This window comes from Monodon monoceros, unplaced genomic scaffold, assembly GCF_005190385.1.
Source record: "Monodon monoceros isolate NGI ecotype Baffin Bay Population unplaced genomic scaffold, NGI_Narwhal_1 Super_Scaffold_17, whole genome shotgun sequence".
NCBI classification, from domain to species: domain Eukaryota; kingdom Metazoa; phylum Chordata; class Mammalia; order Artiodactyla; family Monodontidae; genus Monodon; species Monodon monoceros.
Window position 1 is genome coordinate 4,386,299 of NW_021703773.1, and position 23,387 is coordinate 4,409,685.

At 36.2% G+C, this 23,387-nt stretch overlaps 2 protein-coding genes across 3 annotated transcripts in view; both read left to right on the forward strand.

Annotated features, from left to right (window-relative positions):
* The window catches only part of LOC114897668 (A disintegrin and metallopeptidase domain 3-like), a 109,594-nt gene extending 92,632 nt beyond the window's left edge, over positions 1 to 16,962 (forward strand). Inside the window, 3 exon segments of the mRNA XM_029226696.1 lie at positions 1,086 to 1,251; positions 2,412 to 2,502; positions 16,738 to 16,962. Of these exon segments, the coding sequence (XP_029082529.1) occupies positions 1,086 to 1,251; positions 2,412 to 2,502; positions 16,738 to 16,962 (482 nt within the window).
* Positions 1,245 to 23,387, forward strand: part of ADAM2 (ADAM metallopeptidase domain 2) — a 97,488-nt gene continuing 75,345 nt past the window's right edge. The window contains exons 1-5 of one of the 2 annotated variants that reach the window (XM_029226496.1): positions 1,245 to 1,251; positions 3,177 to 3,179; positions 16,932 to 17,063; positions 17,644 to 17,720; positions 23,054 to 23,109. In XM_029226496.1, the coding sequence (XP_029082329.1) occupies positions 17,009 to 17,063; positions 17,644 to 17,720; positions 23,054 to 23,109 (188 nt within the window). In that variant the 5' untranslated portion in view covers positions 1,245 to 1,251; positions 3,177 to 3,179; positions 16,932 to 17,008. Of the gene's footprint in view, positions 1,252 to 3,176; positions 3,180 to 16,931; positions 17,064 to 17,643; positions 17,721 to 23,053; positions 23,110 to 23,387 lie in introns of those variants that run through there. The other variant, XM_029226498.1, reaches the window with a different exon arrangement.

A 23,387-nucleotide genomic window follows, 5' to 3' on the forward strand; every position in this document is an offset into this window, starting at 1 on the left:
TCATCATGCCCACAAGTAGAAGCTCCCAATCTTTCTTCCTTAGAGTAATGGATATCTCCCAGTTAATCTAATAGTGATCTCTTTAATCAGTCTTTGGAGTAATTAACCACATGAGAAGGAAGCTCCACTTGCAACATGATAATTTTAGTAAAGATGGATTAAAGGAGAATGGACCTTTTCTGATGGGTGAGGCCAGGAAAGGAGAGCTATAAAGTGTTGGGTTCTACCATAGCGTGAGACTGCTGCATGTTTGATTAGTTTCAATATTTTTGCATATATTTGCTAATTTATTTCTTATAATACATAAAACTTCCTAAATCACTTTAAGGAAATTACTTCTAATCAACATATAATTGGACTGTGTGTGTGTTTCAACATCACCGATCCTTTTGTCTTTTTGAGGGGGCATTAAATTCATTTACACTTAATATCCTCAGTAGTTGCTTTGGTGGTAATTCTGATTGCTTGATATAGTTTTTTGTATTTTAATTGTCTGGTTTATTTCTTTTGCTTAACTGGACCAAGTTTCCATAGATTTAGTTTTCTAGTTTTATGTAATGTCTTTATAATGCCAAGAGGAATATCTATTTTTCTAATTAGTATAGTCAAAATTAAAACAATATCACTTTATACATCTATTATGTAAATTAACCGAGTCTACTATTGTTTTTTTTAAATTAGCCTCAGTTATATCAATAATTTTCCATAAATAATTTTTAAAATAGTTTTCTTTTTTGCTCTATATTTAAAATGGAAGAACGTATTAGATGAAAATATCAATCTAATGTGTTCTAAGTAGCAGTTCATAGAAGGGAATATGATAGAATAAAATACATTAGAAAGTAGCACATAAATAAATATTAAATATACATACAAAGGTTAAAAATAAATTTTATATATATATATTTGACAGAAATATATAATGCACTTTGGGGCATAGTCACAGAATATTGGAAAACACTTTTAAATTTAAGTTTATTAACTCTATGATTATATTATTTGAATTCCAGAGTTTTATAATTCAAATTATTAATATGCTTTGAATACCATTTTTGAAAAGTTAAAAGGTACTCTTATGTTTTCAGGTAAAAGTACAGACATGTTGGTAAAACGACGTGGTGCTTCTCGAAAAAACGGCCTTGTGATCAGTTTCTACGTTTTCCTGCCTTTCCTCATTTTAATTCTCATCATTGCTCTTAAATGGAATAAAATGAAGATATTTTGGAACAGAGAGGGTACAGTAAGTGAAGGGTGAGTAAACTCATTATCTTTAATATTTAAAATGATTTAGGAGAAAATTCAAATATTATTCAGAATATTATAAGTAGGGACTCTTGGATGGATTGGGTAAATGTTCAGAAACATACCAAATTTTTTTCAGATTTCAGGCAGGTGGGTAAGTTTCATGTTTATATAGGCCCAGGAACAACTGAAGTAACTCAGTAAATCCTCAGTACCTTTCGAATAGCAAGCCGTGTTGGCTGTAACTGCTTTAGAAGGTCTGTCTACTTCCCAAGCAACCCTGTTTCCTTGCACTGACATTCACTTGTGCCAAGAAGATTAACAGAGACAGAGCAGCATAGAATAAAGAAGGTGAAGATTAATAGAGACAGGGAAGTATAGAATACGGGGAAACTGAGAAAATATAAGATGGCAAAGAATGAGGGAGAAAACACACATAGGATACTGCCCATTTTACACATAATCAATATCACTCATGTGTTTCTAAAATTAGAATTAAGGCACTTGAGCAGCTTTTCCGTTTTTTTTTTGTTTTTCTTGTTTTTTTTTTTTTGCAGAGCAGAGCTTGATTAGGTCTTTTTTTTTAATGAGGTATAATTAACATATGACATTATATTAGTTTCATGTTTACAGCATAATGCTTTGATATTTGTATATATTGCAAAATGATCACCACAATGAGTCTAGTTAATATTTGTCACCGTACATAGTTAACAAAAATTTGGTTTTCTCCTGATGAGGACTTTCAAGATGTACTCTTTTAGCAAGTTTCAAGAGTGTAATTCCTTATTTTAACTATAGTCGCCATGCTGTACATTATATCCCCATGACTTGTTTTTTTTACAACTGGAAGTTTGTACCTTTTGACCCTCTTATCCATTTTGCTCACCGCCCCCTCATCCCATTTTTCTGGCAACCACCAATCTGTTCTCTGTATCTGTAAGGGTGGTTTTTTTTGTAGATTCCTCATATAAGTGGGATCACACTTTGTCTTTCTCTGTCTGACTTACTTCACTTTCATACTGCTTTTTTTCTTTACTGTAACAACAATACAAGCCACAATTTGCTTAGTGAATACTTAGGAAAATGAGAATGCAGAAGCAAGGTTAAGGAGGTGGGTCTCGTTTCTTCATTGTAAAGGAAATCATTTTTGTTTCTCATTTGTGTAGCCAGAGACAAAATAATGATGTAAAATTTCAGTCAACACCTCCACTTCCCAAGTTAGTTAATCTTATGTATGAACAAGTTAGCAGCGACCAGGTAACTCAGGGTAGTCTTCTGCATGACTCATCAATCATTCAGCTGTTATAAACTGACTTAATTGAATGATATCTGGCATGTCTTCCTGTGCTCTTACTTAAGACATCTTGGACAAATCTGAATAGTTGCAAGAACTCGACCTGACTTTGGGAAGAGATGCTAGAGTAAGGTACCACTGATCATAAAGAACAAAGTCTGCTCATGACAGCCTAAATTTTAGAGCAGCAGTAGATGGTTTCAGGGCTGCAATGGCAAGAAATGATGTAGAGCTGAAACACAAAAGGGTGGTAAGGAACTGGATGGTTATGAGCTAGGCCATTGTCTCCATCACCCAAAGCGTTTACGGTTGACATCATCTCTTCTTGTGCATGTCCATTCTCTCCAAGATGACTGCTCTGCTTACACATGGCCCAGAGTACCTATCTCAACTCTTTCTAGTTTCATTTTCAAGTAGAAATCCCAGTAATCTGCCAAAACCAGTGCCTGTTAGTTCATTTTCTGAAGAGACAGAAGGAAATAACTGTGCAAGTGTATCTCATTTCAGCCAGTGTTCTGTCTGGATTTATAATCCTGAGTTAGGTGTTCAAACCTGATTTTATCATCTGTGAACAAAGAATTGTAGCCATTTAGTAGGAACCTTTACACCATGACATTCCTCTTCAACAGGAGCTGAGTGTGTATAGGATCCAAAGAACAAATGGAAGCTGTATAAATACCACAAAGTGTAACTAAGCATAGCTAATAGAGAGGCCTCATTAAGGATCTCATTAACAAAGTGAAATAATAACTATTCACGTAGGTATTTGATAGAAATCATATAACTGAAGTTATGATAATTTAAGAATTTACATGTAAATTATCTATTTAACTTGGGAGAAGCATTATCATAGATATTTTAATATTTCATCCAGTCTTCCATGTAGACAAAATAGAGAAAAGTAATAGATGGATTTTTAGTTTGAAATTTTAAAAATGCTTAACATATTTAAAAGTTAGGCTAACCTTAGGAAAAAAAACAAGCACTACAATATATGATCCCTGAGTGGCATATAGAAAGCAAAGTGGATATTGGTACATATTAATTGAGTAATTACGACAAATCTAGCTTCATTACTTTTCTTGACTTTAAGATTACAGTGTTTCCTAACCTTAAAAATAATTCTGTTTCTTTAAACAGATCTCTATCAGAAGACAGCAGTAGGAACAGTAACAGCAACCAGTCTTACAATGAAAGGTGAAGTAAAAGAATCAAACTATTGACAAAATGATATAATTCATTAAATACTTAAAACAATATTTTTAACAGTACCTCAGTATAAGGAAGATATTATTCCCGTATTTCATCATTTTGATTTCTATTTGTTGCTATCATATACTAAAACAAAGACTAAAACAAACCATTTGATGTGAATTTTATTTTATACTTATCTAGAAACATTTAATGTTAACTCACATTAGCCACAGATTTATTAACCAATATCTTTGTAAAAAGAAATGACTTCAAAGGGATTTTTAATGTTTTCTTAAAATATTTATGTGCAATCATGCATTTGATTGGTAGATTTAACGTTCTAACTAAGAGGTTTACACAGGTTGTCTCCCAACACTTGTATTTATTCCTCACTAACAATAACTCCCGGGTTATTGTTCTCCTTATTTTATATTTTTTAAACTTTTTCATTTTGTATTGGAGTATAGCCGATGAACAACGTTGTGATAGTTTCAGGTGCACAGCAAAGCAACTCAGCCACACGTATACATATATCCATTCTCCCCCAAGCTCCGCTCGCATCCAGGCTGCCACAGAACATTGTGTTCTCCTTATTTTAGAAATAAGGAGACAGACATAAAGAATGTAAATAATTCCCCACATGTATAGAATTTTAGTGAGTTTTTTGAGTTTGAGTTTGACAACCAGACACTAAGGTTGAAGCTCTTAAGAACTCTGCAATTTTGCCACATATTTTCTGATACAAGACTGGCAATAGGGAATGGAATTTACACTTATTGAGGACCTAGAGGATGCCAGGCAAATGCTAAATGCACTCACCCTCCAAGGCAGAAGAAAAATTCTTTACCGTCAGATGGGATAAACGAGGCTTCTGTATATGTCGTTCAAATTTCTAACTTATATGTGTAAAGAAATCGTGATATTTGACATATTAGACTTATCCCTGGGAAAACAATCAAAAACTCATCTAAGTGTGAGATCCCAAGTTCATCTCTTTACTTACCTGCCACATCTGACTTTGATGGAGAAAAAAGTCAGTGGGTCTCTGTTTCCTTATCGGCCACCAAGCAAATCATTTATGACTCCTGTCCTCAATGTAAAGTAGTCTTATTTCTGCCTAGACCACCCTCTCCCTCTTCTCTGATCACTTTACTAAAGGCCCGCATCTTAGGTGAAGATTCTGGCCCTCGGCTGTCTTCTTCTTATGTCCTCTGTCATAGTTCCTTCATCATGCTGGGTGTCTTCACCTGAACTTCTCACCTCCACACAACTTCAGTCATTTTCTCCTAGAGCGGTACAGCGAGCACGTGTCTCCCCGGCTTTCTCCAAGTCTTAATTCGTAAATGCAATATCTTGCTTTCTTTTACACTTCTGTCTGTTTTTCACAGTCTTTTCCTGCCACCAGTACTTTATGGTTATATTAAGGTCTTGCCTCAAGAATTGGACACATTCATTCGATAAACATATTTTATAAGTTGGTTATAAAGGGTACTGAAAGGTGATTCTTTATGGGAAAGATGAGAGAAGTGGGGCTAACTGGGCAGTTGACACTGAAGGAGGAACTGGGTGGCAACTTTATTTTTTTTATTTTTATTTTTTTTGCGGTATGCGGGCCTCTCACTGTTGTGGCCTCTCCCGTTGTGGAGCACAGGCTCCGGACGCGCAGGCCCAGCGGCCATGGCTCACGGGCCCAGCTGCTCCGCGGCATGTGGGATCTTCCCGGACCAGGGCACGACCCCGTGTCCCCTGCATCGGCAGGTGGACTCTCAACCACTGCGCCACAGGGAAGCCCTGGGTGGCAACTTTAAATGTGGCTGACTGAGTAGGCCCTAGGGAGCAAGTGATGTGTCAGCAAGGAATTGGAGCAGGCGCAAATAATGACCCAGTTTAGATATTTGAAAGGAGTCACCTGACATCACCATCAGCTCACAGAAGGCTTCTATCTAAATGCAAAGGATACAGTACAGCAGGAGAGGGTGCAGGCAAGCACTGTGGGTCAGAGAGACGCCTCAGGCACAAGGTCTCAAGGTTCCTTATTTTAAATTTTAAAAAGCCCATCATAAATCCCACTGCCCTTATCTCAGCAAAAAGTGAAACCAGATATTCAGGCTTTCCCACAGCTAAAGAGAGAGCTTTACCGTTGCAGCTGTAAACCAAGTCTGTCTTAGACAGACATAGAGCTGGCAGAGCAACCCATGCATATACCTGGGCAGAAGCTTTTCAAGCACTTGAATGATACAATGAAAAATAAAATGTCAGGACTAATCCAGGAGAGAAAGGATGTTACCTCAGACCAAGGATAGTAAAGATGGTCTTAGGAATAAATTTTGAAGGTGAACCAACAGAATGAATTGATAGTTTGGCTATAGAGTGTAAGAAGAAGTACTTAAATGATGTTCATTGCTATACAGCAGGAAGATAGCGAGGCTACCATGTAAAGCCAGACCTCTCTGTGTCTAAATTTGTGCTCTTAATATATTTAAAAATTTATTTTAAAATGTACGGATGTTGAAGGAGAAAATCTGCCTAGGTAACTATGAGCCAGGACCGGTGTCTGATATGCCACTATTAAAAGGTTACATTTCCTCATAGATGAATGGAACGTAGTTGAAGTATTTTTGACGTGGTAAGAGAGGGATTTAGCAAGATATTGTGTGCTTTTTACAAAATTCACAGGGATAAATTAGGAGAAAATTCAGTCAGATTCAGTCAGAACTGGAGACTAGTGAAATGGAATGCACAGGAAAAGTGTGATGAGGGCAGGATTGGTTAAGACGGAAAGAACAACACAGTTTTCAGAGACCTAACAGGGGTAGACTTGGTTGAAGTGGTGACTGGATGGATGTATTTGGGTTAGAATAAAAGAGAACTACAAAGACAAACATTTCTGACACTGTGGATAATGACAGCTTTTACTAATGGCGTGTTGTACAGCAGCTGAGAACCAGCTTGGTTTTGGAGCCATGAAGCGGAGGGGAGTAAAGAAGGAGTTTGTTCTGAACATGTGTGTGTGGGACACCTGTTGGAAACGCACAGAGGACTGTTGGGAGTTCTCCTCCTCTGTAGGTAAAAATAGAGAAAAGAGCAATTATTTCCTTCTTCACATATTGTATTGCTCTTTTTCTCTCTGTTTCCTTGTTCATGACTTTCTTTGACCCATGTGAAACATAGAGTCCGTGTAAATGAGACATATATAAATAGCAGTTTATAGCATTTCCTTTTAATGTGGCTATCACAAATGTTTCTGGAAAAAATCAAACCAAAGAAACAAAAAAAACTTGGGTTTACAAATTCTGTAGAGCACAGGTATAGACTGTGACAGTATCAACTGTCTTATTTTAATTAATTGATATACCTATAGCTTTGTAGTAAAATTAGACAGCTTTTATTAACCATTAAAAATGTAGCATTTCTTTTTTCTGTATTTCTTTTAGCATGGTAACTAAACAATACTGTCAAAAGCCATAATTTGGGGAAAAGATATTGCCAAGAAACACACCATTAACTGGGCTGGTTCAAGAATAAAAAAATCTGCTTTTCTCTCCTTTTGTGATGGTTTAAAGCTTTCAATTTCAAAAACAAAAGTAAATCCTGTGAGTGAAAGTATGTCGCGTTGTGTCGATTCATTCTGTTCTCGAGCCCAAGTTTGTGTGCCCGATGCACACTGAGGCCAAACAAAGGGAAACGTCAGTGTTTGGAGCAGAGAAAGGTTTATTGCAAGGACCAACCAAGGAGAACGGACAGCTCATGCTCAAAAATGCCAACTCCCTGATGGCTCTTGGGGAAGAGTGTTTATAGGCAAAATTTGGGGCAAGGGCTGCAGGGTATGGAACCTTCCCCTGATTGGTTGGTGGTGAGGTAACAGGGCGCTGTTCCAGGAATCTCAGTCATCAGCCTTTCCTGCCCGTGTGGGTCCACATGCTTGTGCTCAGCCTCAAGTGACTTCCTGCATCTGGGTTGAGGGGGCCCTAGTCCCTGTTGAAGAACTCAGACATACGCGTCAGATGGTTCTGCACATCCCCGAAGACGAACGGCACCAGGCCCCATGCTGCACTGTCGTTTCTTCCTGCCTTCCCTCACTTCCCTGATTAGTAACTGTTTGAATACGCCCTTTGGAACTCAGGGAAGGTCTAGGAAGCTGAAAGCCTTTTTTCCGACAAACTGGAAGCTGGGGACACAGAAAGCCTTTTGTGCCCAGGAGGGCTCCACAGGATCCTGCTCAGTTTCAGTCCTTGTACTATGGTCCTCTAGTAGGAAATAGGCAAGTTGGCCTCTTTTGAACCTGCGAGGCTGTTGCATCCCAACGGAAAACTTTCCATTGTGCACTCCTGCCGCCGACTGCCCTCAGATACCCATGGCCCTGCTAATCGCTCCCATCTCAAGAGAGGACACCTAGAATCTGCACCTCTGCAATAGTTCATGATTCTCATCCCCTACCCATTCCAAGCTTCGGGATATTGAGAGGAAGTGTTGCTACACAAGGTCAGCCCCAGAGCCCTCAGTCACTAGCATCCATTTTATCTTCAAGGAATTGCTCACCCTGAGTTCCTGGTCATAGATAACTGTTCTGTCTCCAGGTGATACTTCCCTGCCCTCGTGGAAATTGAGCTCTAGAATATATCTATCTCTGTCCTTTGAAGGAACCCAGACTTGCTGCTCTTTCCTGATTGAAGCTGAGCTTTTCTGGGTGACAGTTTCTTGCTTCAGTGCCCCCTCTCTTCATCTCCCTCTTCCTGAGATGGGTTCACTTCTGCACACCTCAAAGCATTATTTGTGGATTAGAGATCCATCAGCCTATCTGGAGTCTAATTAGGACCTACAGAATTTCCATCCATATAAATGAAGGTGATCCTGGGTCAGGGGTGGGAGCATCTCATCACAAAGACCAAGAGTTTCTTTCTCCAAATGAGCAAATGATGAATGGATACACAAGATGGGGTCCGTCCATACAATGGGATAGTATTCAGCCACAAAAAGGAAGCACTGATATTGCTACAACGTGGATGAACCTTGAAACCGTTATGCTAAGTGACTAAAGCCAGTCACAAAAACCACATATTCTGCATCTGTATGAAACATCCAGAGCATGGACGTCTAGAGAGACTAAGATTAGTGGTTGTTTACTGCTGAAAGTGGGGGTGGGGATTGAAAAGCTGGGGTGGGTGATGGTAATAACTAAAGGGTAGAGGACTTGTTTTTGAGATGAGGGAACTGAAATTGACTGTGGTAATGGTTGCACATATCTGTGACTACACTAAAAACCCTACAATCATTCACCTGTGTGCTTTAAGTGGGTGAAGTCTGTGGTAAAAATAATACACATCGGGATGATTCTACCATAACTTTCCCTCACCCCCTTTGCCACTAACTTATTTGGGGCCATTATGATCACTGTCCTGCCTTATTTAATCATAATTTCTCAGGATCAGTTTCCCAGGAGTACTACCGCCTAGCAGGTCCAAGTTTTAGACCTGAGCAGAGTTTATTTTTGCAACTATTGGTATAACACATCCTTGCTGTGGAGTGTACTGGGATAAAGGAAGGTGTGGGTGAGTGGCAGGCAGAAGTTGAGGTAGGTTTTGAGTGTGAGTAGCTTAAGATATTTGTCAGAAAATTCAAAGACAATTATATGTTCTGTCTTCTGCAGTGGTGTCACTTTTCCCCTCTGAGTTTGTCTTGCTGGCCTCCCCATTTCTAAATCTTCCTTTTTATGGTTCTAACAGTAACTGTTAACAAGATACACTAAGGTTCCGTTTCAACGTTTTCTTCCCTTTCCTCAACAGATTATAATCTAACATTGTAAGAATAGGCACACAGTTGAAGAATTGTGTTTTTTATTGTCTCATGCAGAATTGAGTCCAATATCCTTTTTTTTTAATTGAGGTAACATTGGTTTTTAACATTGTATAAGTTGCATGTGTACCACATTTTTCAACTTCTTTCAGTGTGCCCACCACCAAATTTTTAGTTTCCATCCCCCACCCTTCTTCCCTTCTGATTACCATTACTCTGTTCTCTCCTATGTGTTTGTTCTGCTTTGGTTTGGTTTCTTAATTTATTTTTTCCACATATGAGTGAAATCATACAGTATTTGTCTTTCTCCACCTGACTTATTTCATTTAGCATGATACCATCAAGGTGCAACCATATTGTCACAAATGGCAAGATTTCATCTTTTTTACGACTCCTATTCCATTGTGTATACATACCGCATCTTTATCCATTCATCTGTCAGTGGTCACTTAGGTTGTTTCCTTATCTGGGCTATTATAGATAATTCTGTAATGAACATAGGGGTGCATATATCTTTTTGAATTATGTTTTCAGTTTCTTTGGATAAATACCCAGAAGCAGAACAGCTGGATCACATGGTAGTTCCATTCTTAATTTTTTGAGGAATCTCTATACTAGTTTTCATAGTGGCTACACAAGTTAAATTCCTCCAAATAGTGTATGAGGGCTCCCTTTTCTCCACACCCTCTACAACACTTGTTACTTCTTGCCTTTTTGATAATAGCCATTCTAAAAGGCATAAGGTGGGCTTCCCTGGTGGCGCAGTGGTTGAGAGTCCGCCTGCCGATGCAGGGGACACGGGTGCGTGCCCCGGTCCGGGAAGATCCCACATGCCGCGGAGCGGCTGGGCCCGTGAGCCATGGCCGCTGAGCCTGCGCGTCCGGAGCCTGTGCTCCGCAACGGGAGAGGCCACAACAGTGAGAGGCCCGCATACCGCAAAAAAAAAAAAAAAAAAGTGCATATTTCCTCATATTCTACCACAAGAACAACAACCAAAAAATGAAAGGCATAAGGCGATTCCTCATTCCAGTTTTGATTTGCCTCATTTCCCTAACAATTAGTGAGGTTGAACATCTGTTCATGTGCCTGTTGGACATCTGTGTATCTTCTTTGGAAAAACAACAATTTATGTCTTCTTCCTACTTATTAATGGGTTATTTTGTGAATTTTGAATTGTATGAGCTCTTTGTATATTTTTGATATTAAGCCATTGTTGGTCTCATTGTTTGCAAATATTTTCTCCCAGACCACATGTTGTCTTTTTGTTTTGTTGATGGTTTCCTTTGCTGTATAAAACCTTTTAAGTTTAATTAGATGCCACTTGTTTACTTTTGGTTTTATTTATTTTGCCTTAGGAGACTGATCCCCCCCCACAAAAAAAATTGGTACAATTTATGTCGAAGTTTTCTGCCTATGTTCCCTTGTAGGACTTTTATGGCTTCAGTTCTTACATTTAGGTCTTCTATCTTCTCTTCCTGCACAGTATAACTAAGGACTTGTTTTATCCGGTAGCATGTCTTTATACAGGGGATTTATTTTCAACTATATAAATATGAAAGTAGAAGACTATTTTTCCTTTCTCTGAGTGAGCACTAGAAGTCCAGCTTCTGGTTCCTATATCTTGCCTTAAAACCTGGTGGTTAGCCAGATATCATCTCTCATGCTCTGATTTGTCTTTAACCTTCTTTCAAATTCTGATACTGGGATTTTCCCTTTTTTTCAAGCTTAGCTCTTATAGGATAACAGGAGAGGGCAACAACTAACGTATTTTTCCATGGTGCTAGATAATATTCCATGTTTTCATTCACACATATGCACACACATACACACAATATTTTTCTTTTAGGTATAAATTAAATTTTACTCGCTATAAATTTTTATTGATATAGGAAAATTAGAGAAGTTCTAAGAATTTAGCTTGTAATGATTAAAAAGATGAGAAAAGTATCATTTTATTTATCAAGGTTAAATCATATGAAATGCCACTCTATACTACCCCCAATTTTTTTTTTTTTTTTGGTAATATCTCACTCCAAATTTCTTTACCCATGGCCTTGCCTATATTTAGAACTTCCATCTTGTCATTCCTTCACTTCACTCATTATACTACAGGCTTTGAACAGGTTCCCATACAAGTTCCCTACTGCTATTCAAAATGCTAGATCATTTCCCAAACTTTCTATCTCAGCCTAAACATCAGTTCCACAAATAGGTTTTTCTAACTATCTTATCTATATGGTTATACCCCTCCTCAAAATTCTCTATTCGAGCACTCCATTTCTTCAGAGCGCTTTTCACAATCTCTTTATATTTGGGAAGTTTGTCATTAATTTCCTATTAATTTTCTTTCTCCTCTTCTGTAATATATGCTCCAAGTGTGGACAAAGTCCCTTTCTTTCACATATGCCACTATATTGTTTTCTTTTTTTTTTTTTGGCTGCACCATGCAGCATGTGGGGTCTTAGTTCCCCAAAAGGGATTGAACCCATGCCCCCTGCAGTGGAAACATTGAATCTTAACCACTGGACCACCAGGGAAGTCCCCAGTATGCCACTATATTCTTATTTTCTATTGTAGTGCCTGACACGTATGTATATTGAATTAGTTTTGCAAATTGAATGATCTGATTTAATAAGAAAGTTAAATAAATGTGTTTTATATTGATTTCATCAGAAATACTAAGTGTGTTTAAGGCTATGGAATTTGGGCATGCCAAATTTTTCACCAGAGAACGCTGGTAGTTTAATTACTTTTTTCCATTGTTTCATGCTTCTTAATCAATTAACTAGTATGGATATTTGTATCAAAGATTTATCAAAATAAAGTGTAATATGTGCTCAACATAAAGTACTAAAGTATAAAATTTTATAGGATCAAAACTGTTTTAATACATTACTTGCTTTTGTTTTCTTCTTACATAATGGTGTTCTCTTCAATCTTCTTTATTTTAGTATCCAGGTGCAATAACATTGGAGGGATTTTTAGTTATTATAGCTCAATTATTTGGCCTTAAATTAAGATTAACGTATGATGACATCCACAAGTGTTCCTGTCCAAGAGCTACATGCATAATGAATCATGAAGCAGTGTAAGCCTTGTTTTTCTTTTGAATTAATTTCACACATACATTTGTGAGGTTGTTTACAAGACATGGTGAATTTCTTATTCTTTATACTCAGTTCCACATCAAAAGTTGGAAAGGTATGTTGTGCCTGAAGAGATATCACAGATTTGTCCAAATGATACAAGACTCCAGAAGGTGGTAAATCTCATGATAATGAAATATTTACTCAAGGGAATTAGAGGGAAATTTTAAATATTTATGAAGACTATGAAATATTTTATAAAATATAATACTACTTTTGTTTTTGTTATTGTAGTATCTATTGCCAAGGCAAAGATGTCTAAAATCTTGCTTAAAAATATAACAAAGAACTGGCAGCTTTGACTATTATTTTGATGGAAATAAAAAGGAGGAAAGATTTGAAGAGGAAAAAGAATTGCCCTCATTTGCAGAAATTATAATTAACTACCTACTTAAATCAACAGAATCAGTATACAATTAGAACAACAACATTAAAAAATTCATCAGGGGCTTCCCTGGTGGCACAGTTGTTGAGAGTCCGCCTGCCGATGCAGGGGACGCGGGTTCGTGCCCCGGTCCAGGAGGATCCCACATGCCGCGGAGTGGCTGGGCCCGTGAGCCATGGCCACTGAGCCTGCGTGTCTGGAGCCTGTGCTCCGCAACGGGAGAGGCCACAACAGTGGGAGGCCCACACACCGCATAAAAAAAAAAAAAAAAAAAAAAATTCATCAGGATGATCAGTCTTGGAAAACACTAGTATCTGTATATCAGCACTAAGAAAATGGATGCCTATTATAAAATTTCTAATTTTTCCAGAAGAGATCTATAAGTTCAGTAAAATCCCAATCTATATTTTAGATCATTTTTTAAGGAACTTGATAAACTCTATGGGAAGTGATAAAATGAAGATGGTAAACATAGACAACCTTTTGGGGATTATGAGGTGCAATTTATGATCAAAGAAGGGATTTTATTTGGGGGAGACACTACATATTTTCTACAGATTTTTTGAAATAAAGAAATGGGGAAAAATGATGATGTTGGATATAATGAAGACTTAAGAACAAAATCATGGAGTAAACTGGAGAGGAGAGGATCTGGTACGTAAAAAAGGACTGGCTTTTATCAGAGCTGTGCATATTCAATTATTGTGATAGAGTGTTTGGAGGGTAAATAGATAGATATGAAGGTAGTTGAATAGCTGTGAGACAGGCTGGGACCTGGGACCCTTTGCTGGGACCTGGGACCCTTTGCTGCAGTGCTGCAGTGCTTCCACTTGGACAAATCTCTCTTTGAGCAACAAAATACAAAGAAGCTGTATGGGACTGAAAATAACTGCGTGCATGCTGAGTTGGGACAAATTCTGGACAAAAGATACAAAAAGACCCAAAAACAGAAACACCCAACTGCCGCTTTTGAAGAGCCTGGAGCAAAAGCAGGGTACTGTGCATGACCCCTGCACACAACACCACCTAAGGGGTGAGCAAACCACCTAAGCAACTGTTCTGGCCTGACCCCTGGACACACCCCTACCCTCACGCCATATACGGAACAAGCTTGCCCCCGCCCCCCACCTCAGGGAGCGAGCCAGCAAGGGAAACTGTTGATTATTTTCACTCCCCCACCACTGCTTGCAGCAGGGGCCCCAATAAAGCCTTGCCTGAATTTCTTGTCTGGCCTCTGACCAATTTCTATTGATTAAGGAGACCAAGAACCCTGCTTGGTAACAGTTGCAACAGAGACCATATGGCACACTATTTCAGCAAAGCTGAAACTATTTCATTCTTTACATAAAATGTTTGCTGTACCCTATTCTATAGCATTTCCAAGAGCTGCTTGTGGGATTTAGTTTTATCTTACAGGAGCAGTAACCAGCTCACAGACTCACATGTGTTGGCTTGCTTCCCTTCCCTAACGTCCCATACCAGTGCTTTGGTGGTAGGCAGAATGGACCTTCAAAGATGCCCTCACTCTAATCCCTGGAATTTGTGGATATGTATGTTACATGGTAGAAGGTAAGTTGCAGAAGTCATTAAGGTGATGGACCTTCAAGTAGGGACACTATCCTAGATTATCTGGGTGAGTCCAGTCTAATCTCATGAGCCCTTAAAAACAGAGAATATTCTCCAGGTGAAGTCAGAGAGATGTGGCAGAATGGGGCTCAAAAAGACTGGTGCTGGGAAAACTGGACATCTACATGTGAAAGAATGAAATTAGAATACTTCCTCACACCATACACAAAATGGATTAAAGATCTAAAGGTAAGACCCAAAACCTTAAAACTCTAAGAAGATAACCTAGGCAGAACACTCTTTGACATAATTTATAGCAGTATTTTATCTTTATCTGTCTCACAAAGCTAAAGCAAAAAGCAAAAATAAACAAATGGGACCTATTTAAACTTAAACACTTTTGCACAGCAACGGAAACCATTGACAAAACTAAAAGACAACCCATGGAATGGGAGAAAATACTTGCAAATGACCAACAGGGGGTTTATATCCAAAACATATAAACAGCACATAGAAATCAATATCAAAAAACAAACAGGCCAGTCAAAAATTGGTCAGAAGACCTGAATAGACATTTTTCCAAAGAAGTCATACAAAATGGCTAACAGGCAAGTGAAAAGATTCTCAACATCGCCAATTATTAGAAAAATGCAACTCAAAAGCCCAATGAGATATCACCTCAAACCTGATAGAATGCAGAATTTAAAAGTCTACAAATAACAAATGTTTGAGGGGACGTGGAGAAAAGGGGACCCTCCTGCACTGTTGGTGGGAATGTAAACTTGTGTAGCCACTATGGAAAACAGTATGGAGGTTCCTCAAAAAACTAAAAATAGAACTACCATATGACCCAGTAATCCCACTACTGGGCATATATCCAGAAAAGACGAAAATTAATTTGAAAAGATACATGCACCCCGACGTTCATAGCAGCACTACATACAATAGCCAGGACATGGAAACAACCCAAGTGTCCATGACAGATGAATGGATAAAGAAGATGCAGCATATATACGCAATGGAATATTACTCAGCCATAAAAAGGATGAAATTCTTCCATTTGCAGCAACATGGATGGACCTAGAGAATATTATGCTTAAATAAAAAGTTTTAAAAGTAACATAGCCTCAAAATAGAAGAATCAAAAATTGATAGTAATTAAGGAAATAAAATAGCCAAACATGGTTGGTTTTTTTGGTTTTTGGTTATTTTCACTGATCCAAAACTTTTTTTTTAATTGAAGTATGGTTGATTTACAATATTATGTTCGTTCCAAGTGTACAACATAGTGATTCAATATTTTTATACATTACACTCCATTTAAAGTTATTATGAAATACTGGCTATATTCCCTGTGCTGTACAATATATCCTTGTAGCTTATTTAATTTATACATAGAAGTTTGTACCTCTTAATCCACTACCCCTATCATGCCTCTCCCCCTTTTCTTCACCCCACTGGTAACCACTAGTTTGTTCTCTGTATCTGTGAGTCTGTTTTGTTATACTCATTTGTTTGTTTTATTTTTTAGATTTGAAATATAAGTGAGAACATACAGTATTTGTCTTTCTCTGTCTGACTTATTTCAGCAAACATAATACCATTTGCAACCACATGGATGGACCTGGAAGGTATTATGCCAAATATGTTTTTTAATAGCTCCAACTATAAATGAACAAAATTCTAATCAATAGTAAAATAGAAAAACAGATGGACACATTCAATGTGTGATATACAGCAACAAGAGGGAAAAAAAAAAAAAAACTATTGCTACTCACAACGTGGATGGATCTCCTAACCATCATGTTAAAAAAACTTAAACATAAAAAGAATACATGGTGATTGGCTCCATTTATATAGGTTCAAAAACAGACAAAAGTAATCTATGGTGTTAGAAGTAGTGATTGTCAGGGGACAATCTGGCAGCTTTAGTGGTTCTATATTTTATTTCTGGATCTGAATCTAGGTGTTAATTACACTGGTTCAGTGGAATATTGAGCAGTGCCTATATATATTATATATTTATACATAAATGTATAATATATGTAGTATAAATATTTATATATATTATATAAAAGTTCACTTAAGTGTAGATGAATCTTCCTGTTCATTAGCTGTTTCTTCAGCCTTGCCTTTCGGAAGTGATTCTGCGCTTTCTTAGCCGGAAAGCGGAGTCACAAGGCGTCAAAGCCTCCTGCATAGATTTAGCGGCCAAGGTCGCCCACGTTGAACGGCGCACAGCAGGCAGCCTCTCGACCCTCCGCTGCTCTCCCAGCCGCCTGCCTCCTGCGGTGTGTGCGGTCAGGAGGGGTCTCCTCGCGCCCCCAACTGCCCTGTAGTCAAGCGTACGGCCGTTATTCAGGCTGCCATCCAGGACGTCCAGCCATGTGGTGCCTTCTGTTTCTGCTTCTGGGGATCATCGGGCTTCAGACAGACGATAGTAAGTACTAAAACCCTCTTCTGACCTTTAGGGAATGTCAGGTCTCCTTTCTGTTTCCCTCTGAGAGGCTGGATATCCCTTTGAAAGTGTTTTTTTGGTGGGAGCTCCAACTGTGTAAGCCCGAATCCACTCCCACATTGCCACCTTTCCCAATCAAAATCCACTTTGGTTGTGAGGGTCTTTCCCACTCTTCTTGGGACCGTAGTAAAGATGGGAGATGCCATGGCTTGAGTAGATCCCTTAAGATTAGAGTTTCATATACTGCTCTGCATTTCTGATATCTGGATTCTGTAGTTGGAAGGTCCAAAAGACCTAACTTTATTTGTTCTGAGAGCATTTGGGCCTATTACCTCAGGGTTACCAGAACCTGCCCACAGGGCAATATTTCTAAAGTAGTATACCTGTTTCTCTTTAAAAGATTTGTAATTCTAGAAAGAAGTGGTTATTGAGGTGAGGGTATTTGAAAAGAGAGTAAAAATGAGGGATGACTTATAGAATATTATGGATTTAGATGAGGAAATAATGAAGGAAGCTATGAGGTGGTAAGTGTTGCCCCTATAAAACATTTTGCACCTTGCAGATTCAGAAAGACTACGTGTGCAAATTACAGTTCCAGAGAAAATACGGTCAACGTCAAGTGGAGGAGTTGAAACATACGTAATTAAGCCCTAACATTTTTCACAAACTAAAAAGCATGTGAATATTTTGTTCCTAATAAGTAAACCTGGTGTTTTTCATTTCTGCACACTTTCTGAATTTTATATTTATACCCAATTTTTCTTAAATGGAAGAGCCCTTTTGAAAATGAACCAAGATTAACAATGTTTCATAGAAATATGGTGCAGTGATGCTTATTATCAAAGCCCCAAGGCCCATCTTCTAAATCTCTTTCCCTCTTGAGTGTCTGAATAATACCTGACCTGATCCATTTACAGTCTCTTGTCACTCATTTACCATACAATATTTGGAGGATTTTTAGTAGTTGTTAAGTAAGCCTATGGCATCCCTATAGGGGATGGCAATCATTTGATTTAATGAAGTGTTGTATGAGTAATTTTTATGTCTTGATTGCAAATATGTTAATCATTAAGAATTCTTTTTATGCCATCTTAGTGTATCTTCTTGGTTCAGGTATTAGTTTTCTCTTTTTTATTCTTTGAATTAATTAGAAAGTTTCTTATCTGTTTTACTAATTTCTAGAATCATTTCTAAAGAAGTGAAGTGTTTTTTTAAAACACCACACCTTAATTTTCTTTTTGATTGGTAGTGAATGTTTAGATAATTTGAATGCAAATATTTCCTTATCAGCTACCTAGTTGTCACACTGATACAGATATCACAAGCTTAAAATTTTCAATATATAATTTATAAGGGAATGAATATTTATGAAAACTTTAAATCACTTAAATAGAAAAAAAGAGGTGAGACATTTAACAGCATTTTAAGTGTATTTTATTTTTTTAATGGAAAAATCTATGGAATTACTTGGTCATATTAGAAAATGTACACAGAATCTACTTAGAGGGTAATATCTTCAACCAGTTTTCACCAGATACTATGACAGTAATTCTCATAAGAGAAGTAAAAAAAAAAAAAAAAATCATCTGTCCTCAACTGTCAAATTCATGAGGGAAAAATCTTGACTATTTTGTTAATGTCTCTAACTCCAGTGCCTAGAACAGTGCTGGATACATAATAAAGGATTAATAGTATTTTTTGAACTGGTAAGGCTATTGTACCTACCGACTTAACAAATGCAACAAACATAATATGAAAAGTGTATGTTTATAATTATTATAATTAATAAAGAATATACCACAAGAGAATATTCAACTTAAAAAGACTAGGAGGTTTTAAAAATAACTGAATGGAACTTCTGTACGTGAAAAATATAGTATGAGAGTAAAATCAAGAATTAACAGTAGCCAGAGACAGCTGAAGAAACTAAACAGATGCAACATATAAACAGCTCAAGGAAAAAGAGGAGAGAATTAGAGGCTTAAGTAAAGAGCAATTAGAATTCCTGGAAAATAGAGAAAAAAATCTGGAAAAGAGGTTATATTAAACATAGATGAACTGAGATCAGGTATCACAACACAGAATAAATAAAAATTAGAGTACATTAACACTTTTCAGATTACAAGAGAAGAAAATAATTTAAATAATGTACTTCAGCAGTTAGAAATTGAAACTGGGACAAAGAATAACATAAAAGCTGGAATTGATGAAAAAGTATGAATATGTATACCTCAAAACAAAACAACTTGAATATACAATTGTAACTGTAACAAATAAAAGAATATAAAGCATATATACATCTTGGTATAATAGGGAATTAAAATAATTTAAATAAAACTGTTAAAATTTTTGATTGATTAAATTTATCAGAAATTACATATATTTCAAATTGAATTTAAAAATATATACCACAAGAGAAACACCTAAATCACAAGGGAATAGAAAGGTCTAGCACAAAAATAGGAAAAATTATACAAAGCAAATAATAAAGTTAGTATAGGCAGCCATATTTTATCAGGCACAAGTTGTCTGTAAGGCAACACAAATAAAAGTATGAAAGATTTTAATAGGGATGAAAAAAAGTGGACATAGTGATACATAGAGCAGAAATTTAACCAATGAATAATACAATGAATAAATGTGTCAACAAATTCAAAAAACCTTGAGGAGATAAGCAATTTCATAGAAAAACAAACTCCTGGGATATAAGGAAAGATGAAAATGTCCAACACTTTAAAAAATTTGAATCTGAATATGTCTCTTTCTCCCTCCTCAAAAGTACAAAAACAACCATTAAAACTAAGTCAAAAGCTAAATTATTTTACAAATAAATACAACCAAACATTTAAGAAAGACATAATTAAAACTCATAAAAACTCAGCCAGCAAAAAGAAAAAGAGTTAATACTGCTGAATACATAAAGGCGATATTACCTTGACACCAAAAACAAAGAAGGGTAATATAAGAAAGAAAATTTGGGACTGAATTAATTCATGAGTAAAATCTAATATAACAAAGTATTAAGAAATGACCAATGGCTTGTTTGTTTTTTTGTTATTGAGTTGTATGAGTTGTTTGTATATTTTGGAAATTAAGCCCTTTTTGGTCACATCATTTGCAAATATTTGCTCCCAGTTAGTTGGTTGTCTTTTGTTTTGTTTATGGTTTCTTCTGGGGTGCAAAAGCTTAGAAGTTTGATTAGGTCCCATTTGTTTATTTTTACTTTTATTTCTATTGCCTTGGGAGACTGACCTAAGAAAACATTGCTATGTTTTATGTCAGAGAACGTTTTACCTATGTTCTCTTCTAAATGTTTTATGGTGTCATGTGTCTTATATCTAAGTCTTTAAGACATTTTGAGTTTATTTTTGTGTATGGTGTGAGGGAGTGTTCTAACTTCATTGATTTACATGTGGCTGTCAAACTTTCCCAATACCACTTGCCAAAGAGACTATCTTTTATCCATTGTATATTCTTGCCTCCTTTATCGAAGATTATTTGACCATAGGTGTGTAGGTTTATTTCTGGGCTCTCTATTCTGTTCCATTGATCCATATGTCTTTTTTTATGCCAATACCACACTGTTTTGATTACTGTAGCTTTGTAGTATTGTCTGAAGTCTGGGAAGTTTATGCCTCCTGCTTTGTTCTTTTTCCTCAGGATTACTTTGGCAATTCTGAGTCTTTTGTGATTCCATATAAATTATAGGGTTATTTGTTCTACTTCTGTGAAAAATGTCATGGGTAATTTGATAGGGGCCGCATTAAATCTGTAGACTACTTTGAATGGTATGGTCATTTTAATAATATTATTCTTCCAATTCAAGAGCATGGGATAGCTTTCCATTTCTTTAAATCATCTTTAATTTCCTTTATCAATGTTTTATAGTTCTCAGCGTATAAGTTTTCACCTCCTTTGTTAGGTTTAGTCTTAAGTACTTTTTTGGATCTGATTTTAAAAGGGTTTTTTTTTTTTTAACTTTCCCTTCCTGATATTTCATTGTTAGTGTAAAGAAATGCAAAAGATTTATGTGTGTTAATCTTGTATTCTGCCAGCTTGCTGAATTTGTCAGTTCTAGTAGTTTTTGTGTAGAGTCTAAATATGGGCAGAAGACCGAAATAGACATTTCTCCAAAGAAGACACACAGATGGCCAACAGGCACATGAAAAGATGCTCGACATTGCTAATTATTAGAGAAATGCAAATCAAAACTGCAATGAGGTATCACCTCATTCCAGTCAAAATGGCCATAATTAAAAAGTCCACAAACAATAAATGCTGGAGAGGGTATGGGGAAAAGGGAACCCTTCTACACTGTTTGTGGGAATGTATATTGGGGCAGCCACTGTGGAGAATAGTATGGAAGTTCCTTAAACAACTAAAAACAGTGTTACCATATGATCCAGCAATCTCATTCCTGGGCATATATCTGGAAAAGACAAAAGCTCTAATCGAAAAGATACCTGCACCCCAGTGTTCAGAGCAGCACTATTTACCACAGCCAAGACAAGGAAGCAACCTAAATGTGCATCAAGAGATGAATGGATAAAGAAGATGTGGTTTATATATACAATGCAATACTACTCAGCCATAAAAAAGAATGAAATAATGCCAACTGCAGCAACATGGATGGACCTAGAGGTTATCATACTAAATGACATAAGTCAGACAGACAAAGACAAATATCACATGATATCACTTATCTGTGGAATCTAAAAAATGATACAAATGAACTTACTTACAAAAGGGAAAAACCTAGGGGGAAAAGGGGGGTATAAATTAGGAGTTTGAGATTAGCATATACAAACTATTGTATATAAAATAAACAAGAAGGTGTAGCACAGAGAATTACATTCAATATCTTATAATAACCCATAATAAAAGAGAATATGAAACAGAATATACATAGGTATGTATAACTGAATCACTTTGCTGTACACCAGAAACTAACACAGCATTCTAAATCAACTGTACTTCAATTAAAAAAAAGAAAAAAAAAAAGAAATGGCCAATAGCAAAATGCAATTTACATCTAAATTGTTAAGATGGTTGAATCTTAGAATATCAATGAATTAACTGCGTTTTAGAATTATATGGGGAAATGAATATACATATAGCATTAGGAGCAGTAAAACTACTGTTCAAAGTTCAATACCATATATGATAAAATAACTTAGTAATAGAAGAATGTAACGTAACTTTGTTAATCCTATAAAATAAACCTCTTAATCCTATAAAATTTAAATAAACTTTAAACATTTTAAAACTTAAAATAAATTTTAAAGATATAATTTACACTACATAAAAATCAAAGTCTAAATAAATGTAACAAAGGAAAGCAAAACCTCCTCACTGAAGACAACAAAACCAGGTGAGAGGAGGTAAAGATCTATATAAATTGAGTAGATCCTACGCTCATGGATTGGAAGGCCCAATAATGGGAAGAGGTCAAGGCTCCTCAAACTGATCTATAAAGACTAAGTTTTCCATTTGTAGACATTCTTTCTTAATAAAATCCATGAGTATTGCATCCAAACTTGGAACAAATTTTATAAAATCTACAAATATTAAACATTCTGTTCTGTTAATTCTTTGCTATACTATATAAATTTTCTATTTGGTAATTTAGTTATACTCTTCCATTTTAAGCATAAATTTTGCAATGGCCTCAATATTAAGCTAACACAATTATTGGATGCAAGTCAACAATATTTCAGGGTCTATCTTACTGCATAAGTGTTAAAATTAATAAGAAACTGTACCAATTATATTCTTCCATCTATCTTTACTATGAAAGCAAATATTTAAATATCTGATTCCATTGGAATAAATCAATATTAAATTATAAATTTTCCTCTTTTTTATTGTATTAGTGTGCTTTAGCATGTTATTATTGTTAATATAAAATGATAGTTTTTCTTTTTAACATTCTTCTCACTTTTCTTTGCTTTTTTAATATACTCTCCTGCCAGGTGTCCTACAACATTGTAATTGATGGGAAAACGTACACTGTGAACCTAATGCAAAAGTAGGTGAACTACATTATTTTATTACCTGTCTTTGTTCTGTTTATAATTATTGTTCATATTTATCCAGAAAGTAACTATTTTGCATTTGTAAATATTTTTAGTTGCTTACTATTTGTCTCCTATTTTATGCTTAAGAAAAACATTTTAAACCTATATAATAAACATCTAGGACCTGAATCCATATGTATGCTCGCATCTTTTTCCTTCCCAGCAACATCAGATTTCTATTTGACTATTTATGTGGTTTCATGGAGGATGAATTTTGATATTTTTCTAT